This window comes from Choloepus didactylus, chromosome 6, assembly GCF_015220235.1.
Source record: "Choloepus didactylus isolate mChoDid1 chromosome 6, mChoDid1.pri, whole genome shotgun sequence".
Taxonomy (NCBI): Eukaryota; Metazoa; Chordata; class Mammalia; order Pilosa; family Megalonychidae; genus Choloepus; species Choloepus didactylus.
Genome location: NC_051312.1, coordinates 31,688,983 through 31,716,620, shown reverse-complemented (window position 1 = coordinate 31,716,620; position 27,638 = coordinate 31,688,983). Strand labels below are relative to the sequence as shown.

The following is a 27,638-nucleotide window of genomic DNA, read 5'->3' as shown; positions in this document are numbered from 1 at the left end:
AAAAAGAAGTAAGTGGTATTTATTTTTCTATCCCCAGTGGCAACCTTAGTACCCTATTTTAAAACTGGTTGGTACCAAGGAGGCACTGTGAGCTAAACTTCAATGCATAGAAATGTGAAAAGCCACTCTCCTTGGGGGTAAACTTACATTTCTGAAGGTGGCTATTATGTTTGTAACAAGTTTCTCAACCCTGGCTGTTCATAAGACATTCTGGAGAGCATTAAAGCAATATAAAGTTCTGAATCTGTTGGACTGGGGGTGGGAGTGTGTGGCACATATCAGTATTTGTACCACTGACTTTAGAGGGAGACATGTTTTGCTGTTGTCCACCTCAGAGAATGTAATTAGGGATCTAAAACAGCAGAGGGCAAACTATGGCCAAATAGGCCAAGGTTTGAATGGCCTTTACATATCTAAAGGATTGTAAAAGAAAAAACAAAACAAACAAACAAAAAAGAACAAAGAATATGGGACAGAGACTATTTTAGTTTGCTAGGCTGGCTTTCAACAATGGGAATTTATTAGTTTATAAGCTTACAGCTCTCAGGCCATGAAAATGTTCAAATCAGGGCATCAACAGGCAATGCTTTCTCCAGGAAGACCGGCTACCTGTGACCCTGGACTCCTCTGTCACATGGCAAGGCATGTGGCAGCATCTGCTGGTCTCTCACTTCTCTCCCAGGTTTGTTGCTTTCAGCTTCTGGCTGCTCTTTGGATTTCCTTTTTCTCTTTCTGAATTTCATCGTCTTATAAAGGACTCCAGTAAGAGGATTAAAACCCACCCTAAATGAGTTGGGTCACATCTTAAGATACTCCTCCCCAAAAGATCCTACTTAAAATGGGTCCACACCCATAGGAATGAATTAGCTTTAAGAATATAACAGCTCCAAACTACCACAGAGACCAAATATAGTCCACAAAGTCTAAATTATTTACTATCCGGCTCTTTACAGAAAAAAGTTTATCTACATCTAGACTTAAAATGGGGAAGCATGGTCAAAGTGACTTTCCTTAAGACTGGGAAAAAAATCAGGCCTGATTCTTGATTGCCAGGGGCCTAAGCCTCTCTGTAATTACTGAGGGTTTTTTTTTCAGTAGTGGTTGATGATGTGTTGTTTTGGTAAGACCAAATTATCAGGACTGACATTTGACAAGCGAAACTTGGGAAGAACACTCATTTGAATAAACATATTTCCAAATATATTTAGTCACAATTATATTTGATGGGTGATGTCTTTATTTGGCATTTAATGTTAACATAAAAAGCTGACTTCCTGAATCTATTTTAAAGCTCTGGCTTTTAGAACGTCAGTAAGAGGTCATCTACTTCACTAGCATATTGTTCAACTGAGCAAGGGTAGGATGAAGTTTGTGTGTGTGGTGATTAAAGTTTAGGTGTTATCTGGCCTTGTTTGTTGTATAGAAGTTCATTTAACCCATGAAGCTTCATTTACTGGAGAAATACCTACTTTTAGACCATAGGTCTAATGGTGACCATGAATAATATATTGGCCTTTTGATGACAAGACTTGTGCAGATGTAGAAAGGTATATTCTTGTGGATATTCTTGGGGGTTAATGATAAATAATCAATCACTTATATTAAGGCCCCTCCTAATTTGAGAACAATCACATTTGTTAAGACAAAAATACATGAGTACCCATGTTTTTAGGCACAGGTGTAATTGGAAAGATTAAAAGAAATCTTAGAACTTTCTATATAGTTGTTATGTTCTATGAGGGAAAAATATAGTATCAGGTTGAGGTAAATTAGCTTAATTCTTTATCTAGAATGTGTTGGGACAGACGACTCCTTCCATTTGTTGCCTTTTATGAATCCAATTTATATTTACATTCTCTTTGGCAAGAGGAATGTCGGTAACTGCAACATGACACCAGGCTGGGATGTAAGAAGGGAGGTGGCCAATAGCAGAATCCCTGGTGATGGGCAGTCCATGTGTAAGGCAAGTTGCCACAGGCTGCATTGTGGGAATAGACTCGGACACAACAGAAACGTTCAGCAAATGACTGCCTTATTACTTACAAGGCACAAAGGATCCAAAAGAGCAGGTGAAGAGATTCCATCATGGCTGGTCTCCCAGGAAACCATACTGCTCAGGTCAGGGTCAATAGATAACAGCTCCTTGTGCCTCACTTGGTGTCTGAGACTAGAGATAAGTTGTGCTGCCTGTGGCAGTATTTATCCACCCAGCCACTGAGTTTCCTGCCCTGATAGGAATCTGGGGTTGTTTGTTCTGTGTTTCTGGTCTGGTCCGGCCTTTTCATTAGACCTAACATTTCCTCTGTGTTGTGGAATGGAAACAGACTGAAACATCATCGCACAACAGAAAAGGAGGCAGGGGTTGGGGTGGGGGTTAGGCAGGGGCTGGGAGACAGATGGCTGCCTCGTGGTTTCTGTTTATATATTTTGTTTTTTTGTTTTTTTACCCTCAAGTATTCAGTGGAGTTTTAAGACACAGCCTGGACTTTGGGAGGTAATGGAATGCCAACACCTGGAGGGATTTGGAACAGGGCAAGGAGAACCAGTAGTGAACTGGAGAGCTGATGGCCTAGGGCTCTAGAGAAGTTGCAGTTCAGTGAGGAGGGCTTGCAGAGGTGACAGAACACCACTAAGATGGCTCTGTAGTACAAATTAGCTTTCTTAGAAGGTCAAAAAAATTGATGATAAACTTGGTAAGAATGGTCAATGAGACTGGAGTGTTATAAATTCTAATGTTAAAGGGAGTGACACCTACTTTTATTGTCATAGGCTGATAACCTTATTTTATATTTTGATATATGACTTTAACTATGAAATTAAGTTTTCCTCTAAGAGTCACACCTTTATTTAAAGTTAACTAAATACTAAAAAGGAAGGAGCCCTTTTACTAACACTTTGTGATCAGCAAATTGTCAGAGTTGGAAAAAACAGGGAATAATGGTGCTATTATGGACTAAAAGTATTACATAATCCAGCCAACAAAATGCAGACCCAAAGTAGTGAGTGGAAGGAGGTAGGTACTTTCTGCTTTGGTTGGGAAGCAAAGTGAGGAAGGTAGAAGAAACTGGACAGCATAGCTTCTAGGCCTTGAACTAAGATAGTGAGGGCAGGAAAAGCTGGTCAGTGTCTTGTGAATGGCCACGAAGGAAACCCGTTTTGATCAGCAATGCAAATGGACAGGTTTCTGAAAGAGGGCCGCTCTCCTACTCCTTGCCCTCAAAAGGTGGCTACGAGTTTGATGTTATTCAGACTGTGGGATATGACTCATTAGTCACTCACAAAAAAATCAGTGTACATATTTTGTGAAACTTTTGATTATCTGTGAATATAGGTCATGATATAAAATGTATTTCTTACTGTAGCTGAAAGCCACAGGTCTACAGAGCTGGGGAAGGCAAGGGCTCTCCTAGTCCCCAAATTGTACAAAATACCTCAAATTAATCATGGTAGAGCTAAAATGAAAAAGAACCATACTCCTCAATATCTACCAACAACAGTACCATGGGGAAACTCATGTTTTTAAAATATATAATGTAAATATGGTATTAATGGCATGATCAAAATTAAAGACTTGTGAAAAACTCAAAGGTCAAAGGACATACAAGCAATTAGTATACAGATCAGTTTCTTAAAAGATAAATTTTAATATACATAATAAAATCCAAGAAGACTGTTTATTTTCCACCTTCCTTAAAATCTGTGGGCATGAATGCTTCTGAATCTGACCAGGAAAGTTTATACTTTGGTCCAACACATTATCAGAATAACTGTATGATCAAGTTCAGCTTGAAATCATAAATCATAAAGTTTAACACAATTTACTTTGAAAATCTGTTGCTTTTATAGGTGATGGATTTCTTAACTGAGTTAATCAACTTTAGCTTCAGAACCAAATTCAAAATAAGATATCCTCTTTAAATAGCTGGTCATCATTTTAGACTTAGTCTAGGCAAATTATTTAATACTTTATTGAAGGTCATACAAAAACTCCACAATAAATAATAAAAAGAGTACACAAAATCATTAGCCTCTGTTTGCAATACAGAAAATATGTCAGTTCTGGACCAAAATAATTCCACTGAAATACAAAAAGTGAAAGGGAAGAATGAAAGGATTTGCAGTGATGGCTTTTGGTGGTTAGTTACAACAAACCAACAACCATTAGCTAATTTGGTAAAGTGGAAGTGGTTTTAATTTGTAGATAAAGGATGTTTTTGGTAATTTAAAAAAATATAAACTCTAAAAAAGCTTGTGAATCATATACAAAAGCAGCTGTCTGAGCCAAGGCTGAAAATCAGAAACTGTGTTAGCACCACCAGCAAGCACAGGGTCCTCTGACTCACACTGCCCTCCTATTTTGTGTAGAATGCAGACTTGAATGTTATACACATCATTTACAGTAATAAAAAAATTGACCTTGAGTTCAGGGTTCCTGTAGGGTAAATTCTTAAACCCCAAGAGGCACCAGCTAGTTACAAAGGCTAGGTAACAATTCAGATTGATCACACGTTCCGACGATATAATAAATCCCGTGTTGCCTTATCAACTTTTTGCTGGTAGTCCTCCAATTTGTCAAGTATTTTCTGGGAGAGCTGTAAGAGAAAAGGAAGTCATTAAAGAATAGCTCAAGGACTGAAAATGATGGATGTTACTAATCACTTTGAGATCCCCAAAAGCCTACTTAATAAAGACATTAGGCTCTTTGCTTTGCTTAATCACCATTAAGTATAGGAGTCTGCATTGTGACTCTCCTGATAAAACTGTTATTTACCATACCACAAACTTGCCTAATTCCTAATAAATATTTTAAAATATGCAGATCGTTCAGGGTGTGTGAAGCCTCAAAAAAAGAGAAATATGCAGATCACACCAGCATTTTTAATAAAAGCATTACTAGCTCTTTTCCCAGAATTAAACATTAACTGCCAAGTGAAAAACAGGACAAATATATTTTTTTTTATTAAATTCAGTTTTATTGAAATACATTCACACACCATACAATCATCCATGATATACAATCCACTGTCCACAGTATGATAACATAGTTATGCGTTCATCACCACAGTCTATCTCTGAACATTTTCCTTACATCAGAAAGAACCAGAACAAGAATAAAAAATAAAAGTGAAAAAAAACACCCAAATCATCCCCCCATGCCACCCCATTTGTCCTTTAGTTTTTATCCCCATTCCTCCACTCATCCATACACTAGATAAAGGGGGTGTGATCCACAAGGTCTTCACAATCACACTGTCACCCCTTGTAATCTACATTATTATATAATTGTCTTCAGGAACAGGACAAATATTTTAGATATTTTTAATTATTTGTTAACATTTCAGTTATCCTGATTGATAGACCCCATACATAAGAACTCATTTGCACGGCTATATTCCTTTCTTCCTCTTACCTAATCCTCTGGAAAACCATTTAGGAAGACAAACACACAAAAGCACCAGGAGTTTGTACTGTGAATCAATAGACTAGTTTAGAATTACATTCTATAGTTCTATTAACAGGCTCAGGAGATCCTCGACCTAGGTCTAAGTGATAAGCAAGCCATCACTACAATGACTCTTCAGAGCAAGGAAATACTAACCTTTTTTGCTGTTAAGGTAAACAGTAGCTAGTATGTGAGTCCTGAGAACTGTAGCTATATATGCTGTGTTCACTCAGGATAGTGATAATTTATAATATTATACTTCAAGTACCTGTTTACCTTGTCAGGTCTGCCCTAAAAAAACTGCAAATTCCTTTAAAGAATGGACTGCACGGTCTCTGTATAATTAATGCCTATACAGGTTTATGAATAAATTGACAAAGTTACTTAGCTCCTTTGCCTTATTTATAAAAGGATTTGGGCAGCATGTTAGGGGCAAAGAATGGTGTTTTTGCCCTCCCCTGAATGCCTGAGAACTGAAGAGCAAGATGTACAGTATATGCTGGTGCAGGGGCTTATGGAAGACTCCTCACGAACAGGTTTACTTACAGCGATGTTGTGACTGTTGGCACTGTTCTCCCCTAGAGTTTGGAGAAGCTGATCAATAGAAGAGTATGGGAGCCACACCAGTGGGGCTGTTGCAGACATTGGAAACTGAAAAGCAAAATATCTATCGTTTGAAAAAACTCCAAAAATGGTACTATTTCTTTGGGTAGTTGCTTTCACAGGCTGTATAACATAAAATGCTTTACTTTCTTATTTATTTATTTTTTTCCCACAAGAAATTGTGCAATTCCTTCCCCTTCATACAGTTGGACCCCATTCTCTCCCCCTGCCTCTTTTCTTTCTCTTCTGAACTGGGAAACTTGTCCTTTTCTGAGTTAAATCAAATGTATTTCTAAATTCATGTCATCTCCTTATCTCAAAGGAGCACTAGGGTGTATTAATGATAAACACATTCAACAAAACTGTCCTATAAATTGTTGATAAGTGATAGTATTTCCAGTCTGAAATTTAGATTCAAATTATCTGGAAAAAAATATATTTGGTAAAAGAAAGTTCAACTTTCCTGAGAAGTTAAGAGCTTCGCTCTGTAGTGAGCTAGATCTGGATTTTAGACCTGGACGTTCTACTTATCATCTGTTGTGAGCTTTGGCAACTTACTGAACCTCTGAGCCTGATTCCTCCTGGGTGAAAAAGAATGATTAAAAGGCTGCTATATGGATTAAATGAGAAAACATTTGTAGAGACTTAGCACAGTCCCTGACACAAATAAAATGTTCATTATGTACCACTTTGGTTTTATCTACCTCTCTTCTTCAAATACTAACTAAAGTCACATTCCTTTGGTGGAGAAAAACGAAACATATACCCATTGTATAAACAGGAAATCGGAGACTAGAGTGTCAACACCAGTCATTGATCTGTAGTTGCACAACTACAAATAGCAAAGGTTAAATCCACTAATTTATAGTTCCAATTTACTCTTAGATCCTCACTGTAGCTAGTGCGATAAAACAGAATGAAAAAGAAATGTCTACCTCAATTCCAAAGTACTGATGTCCTTTTCCCAATACAGCATCCACATATTCTGAAACCAAATCCACGGCTTCTTCTAAAAGGTCATAGTTCAAGTATAGACGAAGCAACTCAGCAGCATCAACCTTCTGTAAAAAGTTGGGTGATTAAGAATATCTAAACTATTTCCAACTAACTGGGTACTGACCAAAGGATGTTAAGTGCCTGACCTCCAGGTATTTACATTTCTGAATATAAATGAGAAATGGGTTTACTCCTCTATATCATAGCATAAGGGGTGGATTTCCATGAATCCAGTTCACTCCATGTACTTTGTGAGACCCAAAGTTAACTGGACTTTCCCTATTAATAAAAGCCAACAAAGCTTCCCAGCAATACTGAGTACTAAAGAGACCAACTATTAACATTAATTCTCAAAACTGTATGACAAGTACAAAAAAAGCTCAATTTTAAATGCCTGAATTAAATTTGTATTTAACTCAGGGTGAGAGAAAAGCAAATAAAGTCTGTTTGGAAGGACTATTTGTTAATTATGCTGTCTATATTCTGATTTGATCATAATCTTTCATTTACCATCTTTGTTGTCTTCTCTACTTCTATCAACTTCCCTGATTTTGAGCTCTGGATTCATTCTCTCCTTTTTCAACCCATGCTTACCACTGTATCACCCCCCCCCCCCCCCCCAATCTCTCTCTCTTTTTACCAAGTCCTTTTTTCAAGAGTTTGTAATAAAGGTGTGCATCAGAATCACTTGTAAAGCTTTTTTAAACACACCTCTCCCCAAAATTTAAGTTCAGTAAGTCAGGGGTAGGTAGGGCTTAGACATCTGTATTTTCAAAAAGCTCCCCAAGATAGTTTTGATACAGTAGTTCTCAAACTTAAGTGTGCATCAAAAGAAAATAAGTTTGTTAAAATGTAGATTCCTGGCTCCTAGCCCCAGATAATTTGATACTGTAAGTCTTTGATGGGACTTAGGAATCTATATTTTGAAAAAGCCCACCACTTGAATAATTCTGATAGAGGTGGTCTAAGAACACTATTTTGACAGAAACTGACTTGAAACACTGTTGTAGTACTTGAAAACTACTATACACACTCCTGTGAATTCTTTGGGTACCATTAGTAAATATTGTGTGACATGTATGTATTGTCCTAAGTACATACTCATTGTTCAGTGAGCATACAAGCAGACATAACTTAATTACTAACCTGCAGAACTTGAAATCTAAATACCCAGTATGACATGCAGAACTGAAGTTAAATTGCTCCTGGTGATTTTAGCTAAGGTTGAGAAGCTGCCCAAAGCATATCAGTCTGTATGTTCTGATAAATTGTTACTTTTTCTTTTTAATTTCTCTGAGTTATTCAGAATGATAAAGATCAGCTACTCATTCTTTACAAGTTAAGGGATTACTTACCTTGTAACTATTTATAAGCCAATTAGGCAGAGGCACTCCATGGGACAAGAGCTTGCTGATTACACAGTGGTGATACAAGTTATTCTGGACCTTGTACCTTTCCAGGTAAGTTGATAATAGTCGCCATGCTTCATCTGTAGCACTTGATAAAAGCAAAAAGGACTAACGATTTTAGAGTCTTCATCGATATTTACAGTACAGTCAAAGCATATATTCACAAGGAAATAACTTAAAGGCTTGCAATTGAATAAATAAAATAGCTAAATGGTAACTAAGAGTATTAGGTCCATGTGACTTGGGTGGTAGTATAAGAAACTAGATAATGTGGCATCTTATATTCCCTACCCTTAACCAAATATTTCTGTGACAATACAGTAACTTTTTTTCTGAATTTCTAAACAAGGAAACCGGCTCAGATCACAGGTTCCCAAACCTGGCTGAGTGTTTGAATTATGTAGAAGTTGTGATTTAAAATATTATGGTGATGTCCCAGAATCTGTACTTTAGTAAGTGATTCTAATGTGCTGATTTGGTAGATGAACACTAATATTAGAGGACTTCCAAATTCTAAAATGCTATACATCTAAAGGGCGAAGCTGTGTAATACAAACGGCATATGCAATTCAAGGAAGGGGAGTTTACTGAGAGGATTATTTCAGAATAAGTACAAACAGGTAGACACTGAGTGGGAACAGTAGGGAAGTATCTGGATAGAGGAGATCTGAAGGAGACATGAGAGAGGACAGGGACTGGTAGGTAACAGACTGCTAAGCAGTAGCAAGAGATGAGCTCTAAGAGGACAATGTGATGACCATGCAGTGTCAGCTCAATGGAAACACATCTCACTCTGAAACCAAGTATATATATAGAGACTTCAGCCTATAAGAGTAACTTTTCTTGATACAATACGCTAAGTCTTTGAGAAGGGGGATATGGAGAAGGAGATGGGGAGACATGTCATAGTCAAAGATGTCCTGGTTTGGATGACAAATTACATGGTGTCACCCTCATTATAAAACTCTAGCTTCTACAAAAATTTAGTGGAAAAGAAAAGAAAAGAAAAAAGTGAAACGACAATTCAATCAAAGAAAGAGAGCAACGACTTTCAGATAGGTAAACCCAATCTGGCTAAACATTAGACCTGTATCTAGACTCCTTGGTGGTGATGACTGATGAGAGCTGATTGGCTGCTAACCAGGCCCAGGCTTCTGCTTGGGCTGCCTCTCCTCCAAACTGCAATTTGATGCATCTGCAATGAAAATGGTTCCAGACACAGTAAACTAATGGTTGAAAGCACATAAAGACACCATATTATTTTGCTATTAAAACTAGAAACAGGGCAACAACTTCAGATCTAGTATTTTAAAGAATTCACTACTGGGATATTGGCTCTTCCCAGGGTCATCAGTTGAATGTTATGAAATAATTTACTTCTGCGAGAAAATTGATGAAAAATTCTGAAAGTTTAAAAATGTTTCCAATTCACAGACTACTAAACTAATAGTTAGGTAAAGGTAACTTAAGTAAGAAATACTTAGTAACTGTGCTTATAGGGCTGACTGATATCCTAAAGCACTGAAGAGAGCATTCCTTGTCTAAAACTGACACCACTGTTTAGCCCAGGCTCTCTCCTATGATATGGGAATGTGTGCCTAAGGATGCCTAGATCTTCTAAACTCTCAAGAGAAGCTATAATCTAGATTTTCTGAAAAATGAAAAATCACCTTATCTTTAATCGCAAGGTTAAAAATTCTTTACATAAGAATTTAAAATTGTGTGTGGGCTAAACAAAACACTACTATTTAAAACCTAAATGGCTTGCAGGCTACTGGCTTCACACTAAGGAAGAGTACAGTATCTTTGTATTAGAAATTTAAGACTATAAAAAGATAATTTCATACATACTTGAAAGCAAGTCCCTCAAAGACTGGTGATAAGGGAAGTTTAAAAGTCTGACAGAGTGATATGGCAGTGTCAAAAAGGCCAGCCTGGACCAAGAGAGTGACCATCTCCTCTGCTGATGAACTTCCTGTGGAAATGGGAAAAGGCTATTTAGTGCAACCAAAGGTATATATACAAATGAGCCCAAAGACTCTGCTTTGTTAAGAATACCTCAGAGTCAACAATGACATGCTTTAGACCCATTTAGTACAGTCCACAACCTGACCCTAAAAATGTGCTTTTGGTAGAGACAGGAAGATGCTTTAACTGCTGAATTCCTTCCTACCTGCAACTGCAACTGCTGATGGATCGTGCTGAGCCAAAGTGAGGCGAATGCGAGCCAAGGAACACTCTTTCTCCAGATCTTCCAATTCCAGGATTTCAATTTGCCGATTTGCTATAAATCAAAGAGAAACATTTTCACTTTCCCAAGAACAAAGAATTGCCTATTTAGACTAACTCAATCTCTCATTTTCCACTAGACATTAAGTAGCATTCAATTTAATTTTTACGAAGGCACAAAAAAGGGGAGAAAACGGAGCTTAATAAAAGCTAATGTAAAAAGTAAAGCACTATTGCAACATTCTAAATGTGATTAATCCTACTAATGGAATGCTAGGAAGGGGTTGGAATGGGAAGATTTAGGCTGTATATGTTTCCACAATTGAAAAAAAAAAACAAAAACAGTCTAAATAGATAATGACAATTAAATGCCAAGGATGATTGAGGATGGAGGAGAGGAGACTCAAAGGGACACAGCTGGGACAAAAGAAAGAAAAAAAAAGGAAATACAGAATGTAAGCTTTGTATCAATGTTGAATTTCTTGAACTTCTTAGCTGTGTTTAATGGGATTGCATAAAAGAATGTTCTTGTTTATGGGAAATGTATATGTGAATTATATTGTTTGTTCAAGGATGTGTGCAGCTTGCTCTCATATGTTCAGAAGACAGAGCAATAGATGATGGATGATAGGGAGGGAGAGAGGGAAAGAAAGAAATGGTGTTGTGACAACATGTTAAAGTTGGTGGATCGGGGTATCGGGAGGGGGGTTGGGGAATGCTGGAGTTCTGTGTATGGGGTTTGTATTGTTTCTGTAACTATTCCTGTAAGTGTGAATTTATTTCAAAATAGAATTAAAACCAAAAAAAAAAAAGGTAAAGCACTATTTTATGCATAGTTACTGGACTGCATGCATTTGAATCAAATGCAAAGTACTCTAACAACAATAGCAACAGTCCAGGTGGTGCTTGCAATGTAATTTCATTTAATTCTAACAACTGTGAAATAATTTTATCTCCATTATAAGAAAGGAACTTGCCCAAGATGGGAGAGGAAGAATTAGAACTCAGGTGTGTCCAGCTCTAGAGCCTTTCTGATAGAAGGATGTTATGCCTCCCAGGTAATATCAAATGATAAAATGATTTGGTACTAAGCCGATTCAAATATGACAGACATCAAAACAAACATCAACAGCCAATGCACTCTCTTTAAAGCATTTTCATGTCTCAGAACATGACACAGTTTTCAAACAGTCAGCAGACAACCTTTGGCACACATTAAAATGTTGAAACAGAACTAAAGAGAAAGAAGTTACAGTAGTTTTACAAATGCTACTGGTCCAACAAAGAAATCAGTTTAAGGTCCTAACTCACTTGGGACAGCTGTGCATTCTCCATCATGATTCCTCTTTGGGGATGCTCCAGGGCGATCATACTAAGATAAACAAGTAATTTAATTGTGAAGATAAAGAATATAATAATTAACCATTATTCAGACTTTCATGCTAAAATTCTCTCAACATAAATTATTTTTATTTCAACTAGCATGGTCTTCTAATAAAAGTACTATAATATTCACACAAAGTCAAGTTTTTTGCTTAGTTGGCTCACTAGTTAAAACATGTTACTGAGTCTAAGGATGTGGATTTGATGTCAATATAAACTAGCTGACTTTCCTTGGTTCCAGATTTATATTCTCCACCAATTACCCTAGCAACAGCCTAATAAATGCAGGAACAATACAACAGAATATAAACGGGCATATACAACCCCATCAGCATTACAGGAATAACTGCAGATTGAATTAACAACCACGACAGAAATAAATGCAGCTATCATTTAATGAGTACTTTCTACATGCCAGGCACTGTCACTGTTCTGAGCTATTTACATGAATTACCTCCTTTCATCTTCAAAACAATACTGTGAGGTATTTCTTCTTATCATCCCTATTTTATGTAAAAGGATAACTGGATTGCAAAAGATTAAGTAACCAGCCCAAAGTTAGTCAAGTTTATCTAAATCCAAAAACCACTCTGCCACACAATTCTTCCTATAATTCTGAACTTGGGAACTAAAGGGATAATGGAATATAACAAGTGAATTGCCTCAAAAATAAATAAAGTTCACAAATATCACAGTAGAAATTTTAAATGAAATGAAATCAAATATATGAAATGATCCCCAAATTTCTGGATGGAAAGTTTTCATACCACTGCACCAGATGCTGGCTGCACAATCCATGCATATTCTGGACGAATAAGTCTTAAACAATTAATAGCAGCCAGGTAACAATTGCCTTGCTTCTCAAGTCCCCGGAGAGTCCGAACCTCTCTGCCAAGACGCATTCCATACTCAAACATCACTGTGCCAGCTATGGGGCAATAATAAATTAAACATTAGAATCTCCAAATGTGTTTTTTTAGAGATACACAGAGAGAATCTATTATGCTTATCAAAGATTAAACTTTAAAACTAAACTGAGTTTAACTAATTTAAAATCACAAATAAAATCATGTAAATTGTTCCTTTTGACTTTTAGGTACTACATTCCCACACCAGGTACAGAAGCCCATTTATAGCTTAGAAAGCTAGTCTCAGTCACGTTGTCAGCAGTCCCCATCCAGGATTCTGAGACCAAGAAATGTGGATGCTGTGCTGAAGAACAGAGAGTCTTATTTTCATAACTTAGCTGCATAGGCTGAATGAGATCACTGAAAAATACATTGTTCTGGGACAGCATGGGACTCCAGAAACTAGCATTTATAAGTCTCTTTTAGTTTTCAAATAAAATCTTTTATTTTTTCATTCCAACAAATGTTTTTAGAGTGCTTGCAATATGTAAGATAATATATTAGAAGAACAGTCTTGCTCCAGAAAGACCTAAACAAGGATCTAACTAAGCTGATCCTAATCAGGTTGATATAATGGATATTGTTATTGAGAAAGCAAACAAATAAGACTCTGAATAGTTTAATTTCCCTTTCTGTATGATTAAAGAGAGTAAAGAATATGCAAACATGTTTTACCATTAAGAATATTAAGAGCACGCCTACAAATTATCTCACTGTTTCCAATGAAAATAAGTAAAAAACCTCATGAAAAATTCTGAGTGAAAATAGTATAAAAACGTTAGATGTTCCAAAAGGGGAACCACAACAGTATCTTGTAAAATGTGAAGTTAACATAGACTAGTAATCATTTGTTTTTAGCTGTTCTGATAAAGACTTCATTAGTTATAGTATAAATCCAAATTAAGGTATGTTCTACAAAAATGACTGGCTAATGTCATCAAAGACAAAGTAAGGCTAAAAGAAGTGTTCCGGATTAAAGGAGACTAAAGAGACATTACAACTGAATGCAATGTGTATACTGTGTATTGGGAAGTGGGGGCAGTATGGGAGGAATGTGTTACACAAAAACATAGTGACAACTGGCGATATTTGAAAATGAACAGCACATTAGATAACCATATTAGATTTAAATTTAATCCATTAAGTTAATTATTTACATTTCCTTACTTTTATAATTATATTGAGGTTATGTAAGAGAATGTCCTAAGGAGACACATGCTAAAGTATTTATGATGGTAAGAAGCCTGCAACTTACTCAAGAGGACCAGAAAATATAAATAAACAAAGGGAAGGAGGGAGGGAAAAAGGAGGGAGAAAGGAGGTAGAGAGGGAAAAGGAGAGGAAGGAAGGGAAGGATAGAGGAGGAGGAAAAAAAATGATATGGCAAAAGATTAATTGGTGAATCTGGGTGAAGGGTATAGAGGTGTTCATTATAGTATCCTTTCAACTTTTCTGTAGACTTGAAATTTTTAAAAATAAAAAGTTGAAAAAGAAAAAAAAATTCATTTGCCAGCAGGGTATCATTTGATGAATTCTAAGTGTACTTCTCTCCCTAAGGATTTTGCATCATATTGAAAGCATTTTACAAGCCAACCATAGCTAATAAGAAATACCATCTATTGTATTCAGATGATCCCAGTTCATTTAAGCAGTCAGAATTTTGCTCAAAGAACTGAAATAAGTGAGGAGGCCAATGGCAAAATGGAGTAGGAACTCACAACGAACCACTAGAATTCAAGGTACCTCTACTGAAAAAGCCAGTGTTCCCTTGACAGTTGGATAGAGGACTTACAAAAAATGTCATTTCACTGGAAATGTCTTTAAAACATTTTAGGATGGGCATAAGTTTCCCTGTCTTCATGGTCAATGGGAAATCTTCAAAAAAGTGAAGCTAATCTTGAACTTAAATATAACTTCCCCAAATGCTTGTAAAAAAATACCCAGAAGTAAAAATAAAGTAAAAATCATGTATGTCAAACATATAGTATTTTTATAAAAAAGGACTGAACCCATAAAGTTGCCTTCAATAGCTTACCCTTTCGGTAATTGTGGCGATAAATGTGAAAGGCATATAGAAGCTCATAGTAATTGTGAGTCATAAGATCCACAGCTCTGGCACGTGATTCAATTATTCCCACAACCTAACAAAAGGGGACACAATCAGATATCAAAATAGTAGCAATCATGCCAACCACCAGAGTTGTTTCCAGTCTCAATGGATAAATACAATTACCTCATTATGCAGATTCACATAGGGAAACTCTACAAGATCCTGTAGCTGTGAGCGTTCACAAAGAACTACTACCAGCTGCCGTAAACAATCTAACTGCCTAGAAGGAGAGAAAGGGATATGAGGGTAGGCTGTCTTACTGGGTCAATAGGGCTGGTAAATGGCCTTTAAAGACCATGTGAGGTTGTTGTTACCTGCTGGAATCAGGAATCTGAGTTAAGGCTTCATATGCTTGGCTGTTATGACCCATATCCAAATGATGTTTGAAAATACATGTTCTTAAAGTAGCCTAAATAGCAAATGTGGGGGGAAAAAAGGGTAATGGAAATCAAAGCACCATATCCATGACAAACCTCCAGGAAAACAACAACTTAATTACAGTTAGTTCTTACCTGACTTTTCCAGTCATCACCTGTTTCAGTTATGGCTGATGTGGCCAACTGAATAACCAGTTCAGGCAAACCAACAACATCTAACAGACGCAAAACCTAACAGAAATAGAAGAAATTTCCATTAAAATTGCAATGATAATGCATTTCAAATTAATTTAAATTACTTGGAAAAATAATAGGTGAATTTAAGAGACAATCCTCACATCTCTATAAAACTTTTATAAGAACTACTAAAAATCAGTCAATTACATAGGGATTAAATACGTGGCTTTTAGTTATCATTTTCCCTTTGCCATGTGTTACAGATTAATCAAATAGCCCCCTCCCGACCCCAAGATATGAATGTGTCCATGTCATCCAATAAGCTTAGAGTCCAAATAATGCTCTCTGATTACTGAAGGCCTACAATGTGCCAGCCATAACATAGAGAGTTACAGACATTAGCTATAATCATCCTCACAGCAGTCAGATCAAGACTTTACAGATGAAGACTCGGTGATGTAGAAAGGTTTAGTAACTTGCTCAATGTCACACAGTTGGGAGAGATGGGATTCAAACCTTGGCAAACTGACTCCAGAGCCTACCTACTTTTTCCATCCTCTATATGGTTTTCTAAGGTAACCTCATAACAAGGTGAATAATCCCCAGTCTTTCTCCTTGATCTACTTTAGTTTTACTCACAGCATTTATCACTACCTGACATATTTATTTGCCTAGTTTCTTTCCTATCTGAACGTAAACACCATGAGGGCAGGGAATTGGTCTTTTTGGTTCACAGTTCTATCCTCAGTGCCTAATACCCAAAAGGCTCTCAATAAATATTTGTTGAATGAAAAAACATAATACAATCTCATACTGTAATACCAATCCTACTTACTTTTTATTCACAGATGAATTTATAGCCTAGTAAACAGTTAACACCATAGCCTTATAAAACCCTAAAGAGAATACCCTAAATAACACACATTTCTAACCAATACAGAATAGTGTTCTTCACTCTAGACAATGATTGCCCACTCTATTTATACAATGTCTGTACATATTTCCCAAGATGTGTACATGTATTTATTTATATTATAGGCATATTTGTCTAATACATGATAGTATTACACTCAAAATATGAATTTATAAAAGATGAGGTAAAGATAAACAACAGTTTTCAAATTATTTAATTTTCTTTATTAAAGTACAAAAATATTTTTGCTCTGGATGTTCAAGACTTTTTAATTTAAAAATGTGCACAAATCATAAGTAAGCTTATCTGCATGAGTGCATGTAACCAACACCCAGATTAGGAATGATAATATTAGCTTTCCAAAGCCCCTTGTAACTCCTTTTGGTCACAACTGACCAAACAATAATCCTGACTTCCAAGAACATAGATCAGTTTTGCTTATAATTATATAGTATTGATCTATGTTGTTAAATGTAGCAATTGTTCATTACATTGCTGTGTTGTATTCCGTTAAAAGAACAAATCACAATTCATTGAACCACTCTTCTATTAATGGATGCTTGAGTTTCTAGGATTGACTTTTATGAACATCCTGCTTTGCATATAATTGTGTATGTCTTTTGTTAAATATGTGTGTCTTTCTGAATATATTTAGAAATGGAATTACTGGGTTGTAGGGATGGGTGTATGTTTGGATACAGTAGATAATGACAATTTTCCAAAGCAACTGTAGCCACAGATGATTAGGATGCTTAATGCCTTGATAATTTTGATGGACTCATACTATCATTAATTAACATTTCATGGCTCAGTGTATACTTACTTAGATTTTAAAAGTTCAATTGTTTTTGGCTGATGCTTGTCAGACTTGATTATAGACTGTCACTGTTTTTACCTTGTAGTGTGGCTGATGAAGACCCTCTACCAAATGTAGAAATGTCAGCTCTATCTTCCTTGTTTGCATGTACTTTCATTGTTAGTAGTGTCCTCAACCTGGCTTCCTTGCGGGAATCTTTTTAAGCCAAGTGTTCATATTGTCAAGGTACATTTCAATAAAATTAAGCAATATAATGTGCAAATCCACTTAAGCAGTCAAACATAACATACTGAAAAGAATGGACAAGTGAGGGTGCCACTATCAATTCCTGCCCCAGCTGTGAGACTCTTTCTCTTCCCTCAGGGCGCTGACCTCTGGGACTGAATGACAAATGACAACCTGATAAAAGGACCAAGGAGGGCACCAGAGTCAATCCTTATAGTAAACATTAGTATATCTTATTTCTTCTGTGAGTTCTAATATTTTCTTCCCAAGTTCCACGTTAGGGTTCATTCAGGGGTTTTCTTAATGTTTATTGGATCACTGAATTCCTTTTGATGAAAGCTATAGAATATTTCAGGAAAAATATAAACATTTTGCATACAATTTAAGCCTGCCCTTATACATTTACATTTTGGTAGGAAATCCAGATAACAAAAAATAACTAAAATATAGCACCCAGTACGTTAAATGTTACAACAAAAAATACAGAGGGCAAGGACTGCCCACAGTATCTCAACCTGAGGTGGTGGAGGGCAGGGAAAGGAGAGAGAGAAGAGGGAGAGAGAAGAGGGGGCAAGTGGGTGCAAAAGCTATTCTAGATATGTTAGGGAAGAACTCTGTTGAGGAGGTGACACATGAGCAAAGACTCAAATGAAATGAGGCATAAGCAACTTGACTACCTGGGAGAGACCATTCCAAGCTGAAGGAACAGCAAGCAAATAAAAAGTCCCCAAGGGAAGAGTGTATGTGCTTGGCTTGAGAGATAGTAAGGCAGCTACTATTGTTATAACTGAATGGTAGGCAAAAAAGGTCAGAAGAGGTACTAAGGGCCAAATCATAAATTAAGGCTAAATGCAGCATTACCAAATAATTCTTTGATATAGCAGCAGGAATAAAAAGGATTAAGTAATAAAATTATAATAACGGCTGAGCTAACAAAATGATATCCACAAACGGAAATTTCATTTATGTTAAAAAATATTAAACTAAATTTAAAACAAATTATCTAAATATACACGTTTCTTCCATTTCTTTAGGCAACTGCATTTTTCTTTTCATTTTGAAGTTCAGGGAACAATTACATTTTTATAGTTATTTTTCTCCAAAAACATCAAAGTAATGTATTCAAGGGGCATTTTTACATATGGTAATATAAAGGGCCAAACAATGATATAAAGTACCTTATCATAATATTGTAGCCTGGGGGTGGATACAATCTCCCCATCCTCTGAGTGAATCAAGCGATCCAAGAATTCCTCCTTGCCTACTTCAGATGCCGCCTGGCGGAAGCATTCCAGAGCCTAGGGAAACAAAATAAAAAGTGACTAATAAATGGCCTGCTTCAATTCTAAGTGCTAAAAATCAGGGAGTTATGTTATGTGCTAAGGAAATCCAAAAAATAAAATTATTTAAGACAGTCTATTACACTTATATTTTCTGTCACATCTACATTTTATCTGATATATGATTTAATGTCTTAACTTATCTCACTTTCTTTTTCATGTAAATGCCATGTTAAAAAGTAAACTTTAATAAGATGAACTGGTGGATAAATAGATATGAAACAATGCAACTGTGGCAACATGTTACAATTGTAGACTTTTTAAACTTTTCTGTATGTTTGAAAAATCACATAATAGAAAGTCAGGGAAAACAAAGAATGTTAACTACAACAATGGAAAAAATAAAAAGCAGCATAAACAAAAAAATAGAAGCAATTAAAACAAACATAATTAATAAATAAATTTGATTTACAAAAAGGCATGCCTGTAAACACATGAACAGGGGCAGAAGGGTTTTATATTTCTTCTTCAGAATCTCATGTCCTAACTAACCTGCCGAAGTACCTGAAGTGGAACAGTCCTCTTGTTTACATTATACCCTTTGCTGGCTCTAGTACAGTCTTTACTACACTAGAGGATTCTATGCCTCCCACCCTCTCTGACCTAGTTAGATGGAATTAGGTGTCCTCCCTGCACTGAAGTTTATTAATCACTCAAACACAGTTTACCTTCTGTCCCTCTCCTGTAATCAGGTAACACCGTCCCAGCATAAATCGACAGGAACCAACATTGACTTGACACCAAGGTTGGAGCAGTTGGATATAATCCTCAAAAACATAAAAGATGCTTTCTGATTAGAAAACATACACTATTTAAAGAGATACCCATTTCCAAGTCCTTCTTCACAGAGAGAAGACAGTGTTTAATCAACACATTTTATTTCCTTGACATTACCTGAGAATTAAACCCTAATCTTGTTAATTTATTCTTATGTTAGGTTAGATATCTTAAGAAAGCAAACAGAAGTCCAGAAGCACAAACACAAACACACCTGTCTTACCTTCCCCTTATCTCAGCAATTTTCCAACTTTTGGAATTTACTGGTTCAATGACTAGATTCTAGTAAAGGATTTATATGAAGACAATGGTATGTTTGTATTTTTATAAAGAGAGTCAAATAGAGGGAATGAAAAAAAAAGACACTCTAAAAAAAACTACATTGGGAATGATCCTGTCAAGAAAGAAGTAAAATCTCTCTAGAATATGTACAATCAAATTTAAATTATTGTGGCTTCTAGCCTATAAACAGATCATTGTCAGCCCAATTTAAATTCAGGTAACATTTGCAAAGAAAAAAATCAAGAAATCCCATTCTTCACAAAAATGACTGAACTTGAAATGTTCAACAGAACTCACCTGCAATTGTACGTACTGACAATTTCCCATCAAACATTCTAGAAAGAGACAACCAGGATTGCTAGGCCATCTAGTTATTGGATAAGGATATTTTAAACCTTTTTGGCAAAACTTAAACATGTAATGAAACTCAGAACAGTCCATGAAATATCCTACCTTTTTTAAGAAGGTAAAGAGAAGGTGGCAGAGCATGTGTTCTTTCCACATCACATTATATATTAATATTAACAAATACAATGAAAAAGTTATATACGCTAGGAGACTAGTCATGCAGCTTAGAACTCTGTTAACTATAGGGTAAAGCGTGTACTTCATCTCTAGGTGGTCTTCTCCAATTCTAGCTAGTAGACTGCAGATATGTACTTTAGCGACAGTGCACACCCAGCATCTACTATAGTACCTGGAATATAGGCCAACTCAAGAAATATTTGATAAATGAATGAATGATGTCTTAAAAGGGATTCAGGTTTTGAATATGTGTGCACCAATAAAATCTGGTTCAACTCCTGAGCAAAACAAAACAAAATAAAATAAAAATTTGGATCATATTTGAAAATAAATATTATCTCTTGTTGGGGGATAAGTATCCAACCTCATAAAAGACCTTCATTACACAGGCAGAATAAGAATCTTAGACTATTTTGCAAGAAGAAACCTTTCAGCTGGCTTTTAAATAAAAGGATACAAAAGCTGCAAGAAATAATTGGTAATTGCATTAACCATCTCAGGCCAATTCAACCCAGTTTGGCTCAGAGGTGCCTTTGGTTGAGAGAAGAGATGAGATACAATGTGTTTTCTTGCAACTTCTTGGAAGAATAACTCCACAATTGTCTGAGGGGTAGATACTTAAAAAGAAAAAGTTATGATAATCACAAACTTTTGATAGTAACATCAATTATCAATTACAACAATCTACCAATTCATTTTGTGTCTGTAACAAAGAACATTTATTATTTCAAAATATAAACTACAGCATGGGAGTAATCAATGGCAATATAAATACAAGCACTTTCTGCGAAGTACTATGTAAATACAATAAAAAAGCCACTTAAATCAACATGATAGTCATTTCTTTTCACTAATCTTACTACACTTGAGTACCTTCTCTAAAATGTCTTTACAATAAATACAACAGATTTAAATCCAAAGATTCCAAGTTTTATACCAAAACCACACAACATAAATTTAGAATTAGGGTTCACAATGTTTTAAAATTGAGAACACATTCCTATAAATATTTGTTGACTAAAAAAAAAACAAGATTGCAAAAGCTGCTATAAACTTAGTAAAATTTAAAATTATTTTGCTAAATTAGTCACTAAAATATCAATACAAATTGGAAAAGCAGCAGTATGTATAAGTATAACACCTTTAATTTATGCCTAATCTGGGCCTCCAGCTTCATGGATCCCTTGCCACAACTAGAGGTCTCAGCCCACAGCTTGCTTATACTGTCAAATGAAGGCAAACAGCTTAGCTAACTTTACCACAGCAAAGGTGGTGTCAGACCACTTTAATGAATATGCAATAAATCCCAAATTTAAAATCAAAGGCATACACAGTCTAGTACTTACCAAATTTATTTGCCATTAAAGCACCAGAGTCAGTTAGTTCCAGGACTGATAAGTGTTGGAGATTAGATTCCCTGTGAGAAAAGGGGAAAAAAAAACAGTTTAATAAATTCTCGAATGCCCAAACATTACTTTAAGTAGTTATCCTATTAAAAACACTGTCAATTTAATTAAGAAGTAGCACATAAAAGCTCTATCAAAAGCACAAAGAATACTGGAAAACGTTATGATTTATATTATTACTCAGTGATCCTTCAATGAAGAACCAAAGCAGAAATTATACCACGATGAAAATCTTTACCTTGCCAGAGCAAAAAAGGATGATTTATGTTACTGAAAATGTGACTCTTGTAACTATTGGATATTTTTTCTTCCTTTGGTTACAAAGAAGCTTAGCCTACTCTGAATACCTTTAACAACTAGCACAACATTTTGGGTGTGGTCTACCTTTCCCTCTGGCTTCATCTTATTATTTATACTTTAACATTATTTATGTGTATATTGTATAATATACAATACACATTCATTTGGTATGTGTACACATACACATATACACACATACACATATACACACACATATAGACTATATATACATACACACATTTATTTTCCTTCTTAAAAGCTGCCTTCAAGCTTTAGAAAATGAAACATCTTAAATATCACTGAATCTTAAAGGCAAATCATGTCACAGTGTAACATTTACTTTTTGTTTAAAAACTCTTTCTTCTTTAAAATAGTGAAGAAAATTAAACTCACAATTTATTTTAAAAAATAATCAGAATAATGAAACTTACAGTGTATCAACTGGAACATCAGTTGCCAAGCACTGACTTGCCCACTTAATGAGGTAATAAGATAGGAGTAAAGGAGCTGTTCGATGCAGTAGATCTTGCTGAGCTTGAAAGAGCTGACCAGCTCCCAAGATCACCTATACATGGGGTAGTGGGTGGGTAGGTAGGGTGAGATGATAACTGCAATAAGCAACAGCAATTGTTAAGGTTCAGGTAGAGGTAAAATAACAAAGGCAGTTACAAAGGGCAGGCTATTATAAAAGCAATACTCCTACTACATTTTGAGGTAGCAAGCAGCAAAAATATCTTCCCAAATATTTAATAGTCCAAACATAATCCCATACAACTCACCAAGTCATGGGAGCTTATGGTGAAAAAGCTTAACAAAAAGTTAACTTTCATTAAATCTGTAAGTTCAGAAATGAAGAAGAGAATAGGGAAATCTCAGGTCCCTCTTATGCTGCTGGTGTTGGGTAAAAATAGGTATGACCTTCAGAGACAAATTTGGCAGTATTCTCAAAAGTCTTAAAAACATGTTGTGCCAGTTTGAATGTATTATGTCACCCCAAATGCCACTGTCTTTGATGTAATCTTGTGTGGGCAGACCTATCAGTGTTAATTAGATTGTAATTCTTTGAGTGTTTCCATGGAGATGTGCCTCACCCAACTGTGGGTGATGAATCTGATTGGATAATTTCCATGGAGGTGTTGGCCCACCCATACAGGGTGGGTCTGAATTAAATTACTGGCGCACTATATAAGATCAGACAGAAGGAGCAAGCTGCTACAGCCAAGAGGGACACTTTGAAGAATGCACAGGAGCTAAGAGAGTAGCTGTAGCTGAGAGACAATTTGAAGATGGCCGTTGAAAGGAGACTTCTGCTCCTGAGAAGCTAAGAGAGGACAAACGCCCCAAGAGCAACTAAGAGTGATATTTTTGAGGAACTGCAGCCTAGAGAGGAATGTCCCGGGAGAAAGATATTTTGAAACCAGACCTCCAGAGCAGATGCTGGCCACGTGCCTTCCCAGCTAACAGAGGTTTTCTGGACGCCATTGGCCATCCTCCAGTGAAGGCAACCGAGTGTTGATGCATTACCTTGGACACTTTATGGCCTCAAGACTGTAACTGTGTAACCAAATAAACCCCTTTTATAAAAGCCAATCCATTTCTGGTGTTTTGCATTCTGGCAGCATTAGCAAACCAGAAAATATGTATACCCTGGGACCACTCAATTCTAGTTCTTAAAATCCATCCTAAAGATATAATCAAAGATGTACATACAACTATAGCTATTAGGGAAAAATAGACAACCTGGATGGCCATAGAGGGGATTGATTGAATAAATTATAACTGTAGTAGGTAACTATTAAAAATAATGCTGTATCTTCACAATTGCCAAAAGATGGAGGCAACCCAAGTGTCCAACAGTAGATGAATGGATAAACAAAATAAGGTATGCACATACAGCAGAGTATTATTCAGCCATTAAAAGGAATGAAATTCTGACACACATGACAACATGGATGAACCTTGGAGACATGTTGAGTAAACCAACCAGGCACAAAAGAACAATTATATGACCTCACTGATATGAAATAATTAGAATAAGCAAATTCACAGCGATAGTAGATTATAAGTTACTATGGGCCAGAATGGGGGTAGGGAATGGGGAGTTATCGCTTAATTGGTACAAAGTTTTTGGGGTGATAGGAAAGTTTTGGTAATGGATAGTGGTGATGGTAGCACAACATTGTGAATGAAATTAACACCAATGAATCATATATATGAATGTGGTTAAAAGGAGAAATTTTAGGTTGTATATATGTTAGTAGGACACAATTTTTTTAAAAAACCACAAAAAAACATAGGATTATACAACAGTGAACTGTAATGTAAACTATGAGCTATATCGTAGATCATATATGATCTATGATATAGATGTAAACTATGATCTATATCATTCATCAATTATAACAAAGGTACTGAACTAACGCAAAGTAGTAAATAATAGGGAAAACTGCATGTGTGTGTGTGTGTGTGTGGCAGAAAGGATACAGGGAAACTATTCTGCATAATTTTTCTATAAACCTGCAATTTCTCTTAAGTAAAAATATATATATATATATATATACATAAATTATATATAAAGCTACATTAATATTGGAAAAAAAGAACAAAGTTGGAGGTCTCACATTTCCTAATTTCAAAACTTACTACAAAGCCACGTAATCAAAGTAGTATGGTACTGGCATAAAGATAGACATGTAGACTGATGGAATAGAACTGAGAGTTCAGAAAAAAACCCATACATCTATGGCCAGGTGATTTTTGACAAGGGTGCCAAATACATTAATTGGGGGAAAGAATGGTCTCTTCCACAAATGATGCTGGGAAAACTAGATATCTACATGCAAAAGAATGAAGTTGGACCCCTAGCTAACACTATATACAAAAATCAACTCTGAATGGATCAAGGATCTAAACAAAGGAGCTAAAACCACAAAACTCAGAAGAAAATATAGAGGGAAACCTTTATAATCTTGGATTCAGAAGTGGTTTCTTAGCTATGACACCAATAGAAGCAGCAACAGAAGAAAAAAATGTAAGACCAACATTAAAAATTTTTGCACATCAAAGGATATTACTAAGAAATTTAAAAGAAAACCTACAGAGAGTCGGGCAAGATGGCAGCATAGAGAGGAGTGGAAGCTAAGTAGCCCCCCTGGACCAACTACAAAAAACCAGAAACAACTAGTAAATAAGCCAGAATAACTGCGGGGGGACAAACGAGACCATCCACTCATCATACACCAACCTGAATTGGGAGGAATGCCCGAGAACACAGCATAAAATCTGTAAGTAAAACCTGCGGAATCAGGTCGGGAGACCCTCTCCCCCATAGCCCGAGCTACGTGGTGCCACAGAGAAGCTCTCTCCCAGCAAGCGAATACAGCTCAGCTGAGCTCCAACTGGGGTTTTAAGTAGTGAGTGTGAACTGCTCACTACAGGTACGCATCCCCAAAAAACAGACAGAGGCTTTGGGTGACGACTGACCTGGGAGAGCCAGAGGGTTGCCTTGGACTGGGTCTGAAGGGGAGTATCTGTTTCTTTTTTGGCTCGGTGGAGAAAGCCCCAGTCATTTTCAGTTTCCAGGGCTGTGACTCTGGGAAGGGTGGAGACACCACAAGCAGAGAGTGAGACCATTGAAATGCTAATGACCTCCACCTGGGGGGTCTGTCTTCTCTAGGAGGAAAGGGGTGGGGCCCTTTCCATTCAGAACCAGACCCCAGAGCCTGGGGGAACACGGCCATACCTCCTCACACCAGGCAAGAATTATAGGCTAACAGGCATCACCTGCTGGGCAGAAAAGTACAGTGACCTGAGGCATCAAAGGGTGGAGCAATTTTCTAAGACACACCTGCAGGGAAACCAGATACTGAATATTTCTTCCCTCTGGGACCTGAGCCTGTTCTGGTCTGGGAAAACCTGATTTGGATAACCAAGGAAACCATGCCTAGACAACAGAAAATTACAACCTACACTAAGAAAAACAAACTGATGGCCCAGTCAAAGGAACAAACGTACACTTCAACCAAGATACAGGAATTTAAACAACTAATGCTAAATCAATTCAAAAAGTTTAGAGAAGATACTGCAAAAGAGATAGAGGCTGTAAAGGAAGCACTGGACATGTATACGGCAGAAATCAAAAGTTCAAAAAACTTACTAGTAGAATCTATGGAAATGAAAGGCACAACACAAGAGATGAAAGACACAATGGAAACATACAACAGCAGATCTCAAGAGGCAGAAGAAAACACTCAGGAACGGGAGAACAAAACACCTGAAAGCCTACACGCAAAGGAGCAGATGGAGAAAAGAATGAAAAAATATGAGCAACGCCTCCGGGAACTCAAGGATGAAAGAAAGTACAATAATGTACGTATCATTGGTGTCCCAGAAGAAGAGAAGGGAAAGGGGGCAGAAGCAATAATAGAGGAAATAATTAATGAAAATTTCCCATCTCTTACGAAAGACATAAAATTACAGATCCAGAAAGTGCAGCGTACTCCAACCAGAAGAGATATGAATAGGCCTACACCAAGACACTTAATAATCAGATTACCAAATGTCAAAGACAAAGAGAGAATCCTGAAAGCAGCAAGAGAAAAGCAATCCATTACATACAAAGGAAGCTTAATAAGACTGTGTGCAGATCTCTCAGCAGAAACCATGGAGGCAAGAAGGAAGTGGTGTGATATATTTAAGATACTGAAAGAGAAAAACCAACAACCAAGAATCCTGTATCCAGCAAAGCTGTCCTTCAAATATGAGGGAGAGCTCAAAATATTTTCTGACAAACAGACAATGAGAGACTTTGTGAACAAGACACCTACCCTACAGGAAATACTAAAGGGAGCACTACAGGGTGATAGAAGACCGGAGTGTGTGGTTTGGAACACAATTTTGGGAGATGGTAGCACAACAATGTAAGTACACTGAACAAAGGTAACTATGAATACGGTTGAGAGAGGAAGGTGGGGAGCATGTGAGACACCACAAGAAAAGAGGAAAGATAACGACTGGGACTGTGTAACTTGGTGAAATCTAGAGTATTCAACAATTGTGATAAAATGTACAAATATGTTCTTTTACGAGGGAGAGCAAGCAAATGTCAACCTTGCAAGGTGTTAAAAATGGGGAGGCATTGGGGGAGGGATGCAATCAGCATAAACTAGAGACTGTAACTAATAGAATCATTGTATTATGCTTCCTTTAATGTAACAAAGATGATATACCAAAGTGAATGCAGATAAGATCGGGAGATAGGGGAGGCATGTTAGACACTTGACATTGGTGGTATTGTCTGATTCTTTATTCTACTTTGATTTAAGGTTATTTTTCCTTTTGCTGCTTCCTAGCTGTCATCTTTTTGTTTCCTCTTTCTTTTGCCTCTCTACCTTCTTTGACTCTCCCTCCTGCCTTGTG

The 27,638-nt window shown here is 36.5% G+C and overlaps 1 protein-coding gene across 1 annotated transcript in view; it reads right to left on the bottom strand.

Annotated features, from left to right (window-relative positions):
• Positions 1 to 3,620: 3,620 nt before the first annotated feature.
• The window catches only part of NUP160 (nucleoporin 160), a 50,560-nt gene continuing 26,542 nt past the window's right edge, over positions 3,621 to 27,638 (bottom strand). The window contains exons 18-36 of the mRNA XM_037838478.1: positions 22,652 to 22,785; positions 21,861 to 21,931; positions 20,972 to 21,131; positions 20,287 to 20,356; positions 19,599 to 19,697; positions 18,769 to 18,888; positions 15,594 to 15,689; positions 15,396 to 15,490; positions 15,205 to 15,301; positions 15,007 to 15,112; positions 12,831 to 12,991; positions 11,992 to 12,052; positions 10,625 to 10,735; positions 10,303 to 10,426; positions 9,539 to 9,646; positions 8,398 to 8,539; positions 6,982 to 7,107; positions 5,990 to 6,094; positions 3,621 to 4,592 (exon numbers count right to left, since the gene is read on the bottom strand). Of these exons, the coding sequence (XP_037694406.1) occupies positions 4,503 to 4,592; positions 5,990 to 6,094; positions 6,982 to 7,107; positions 8,398 to 8,539; positions 9,539 to 9,646; positions 10,303 to 10,426; positions 10,625 to 10,735; positions 11,992 to 12,052; positions 12,831 to 12,991; positions 15,007 to 15,112; positions 15,205 to 15,301; positions 15,396 to 15,490; positions 15,594 to 15,689; positions 18,769 to 18,888; positions 19,599 to 19,697; positions 20,287 to 20,356; positions 20,972 to 21,131; positions 21,861 to 21,931; positions 22,652 to 22,785 (2,076 nt within the window). The 3' untranslated portion in view covers positions 3,621 to 4,502. The remainder of the gene's footprint in view (positions 4,593 to 5,989; positions 6,095 to 6,981; positions 7,108 to 8,397; positions 8,540 to 9,538; positions 9,647 to 10,302; positions 10,427 to 10,624; positions 10,736 to 11,991; positions 12,053 to 12,830; positions 12,992 to 15,006; positions 15,113 to 15,204; positions 15,302 to 15,395; positions 15,491 to 15,593; positions 15,690 to 18,768; positions 18,889 to 19,598; positions 19,698 to 20,286; positions 20,357 to 20,971; positions 21,132 to 21,860; positions 21,932 to 22,651; positions 22,786 to 27,638) is intronic.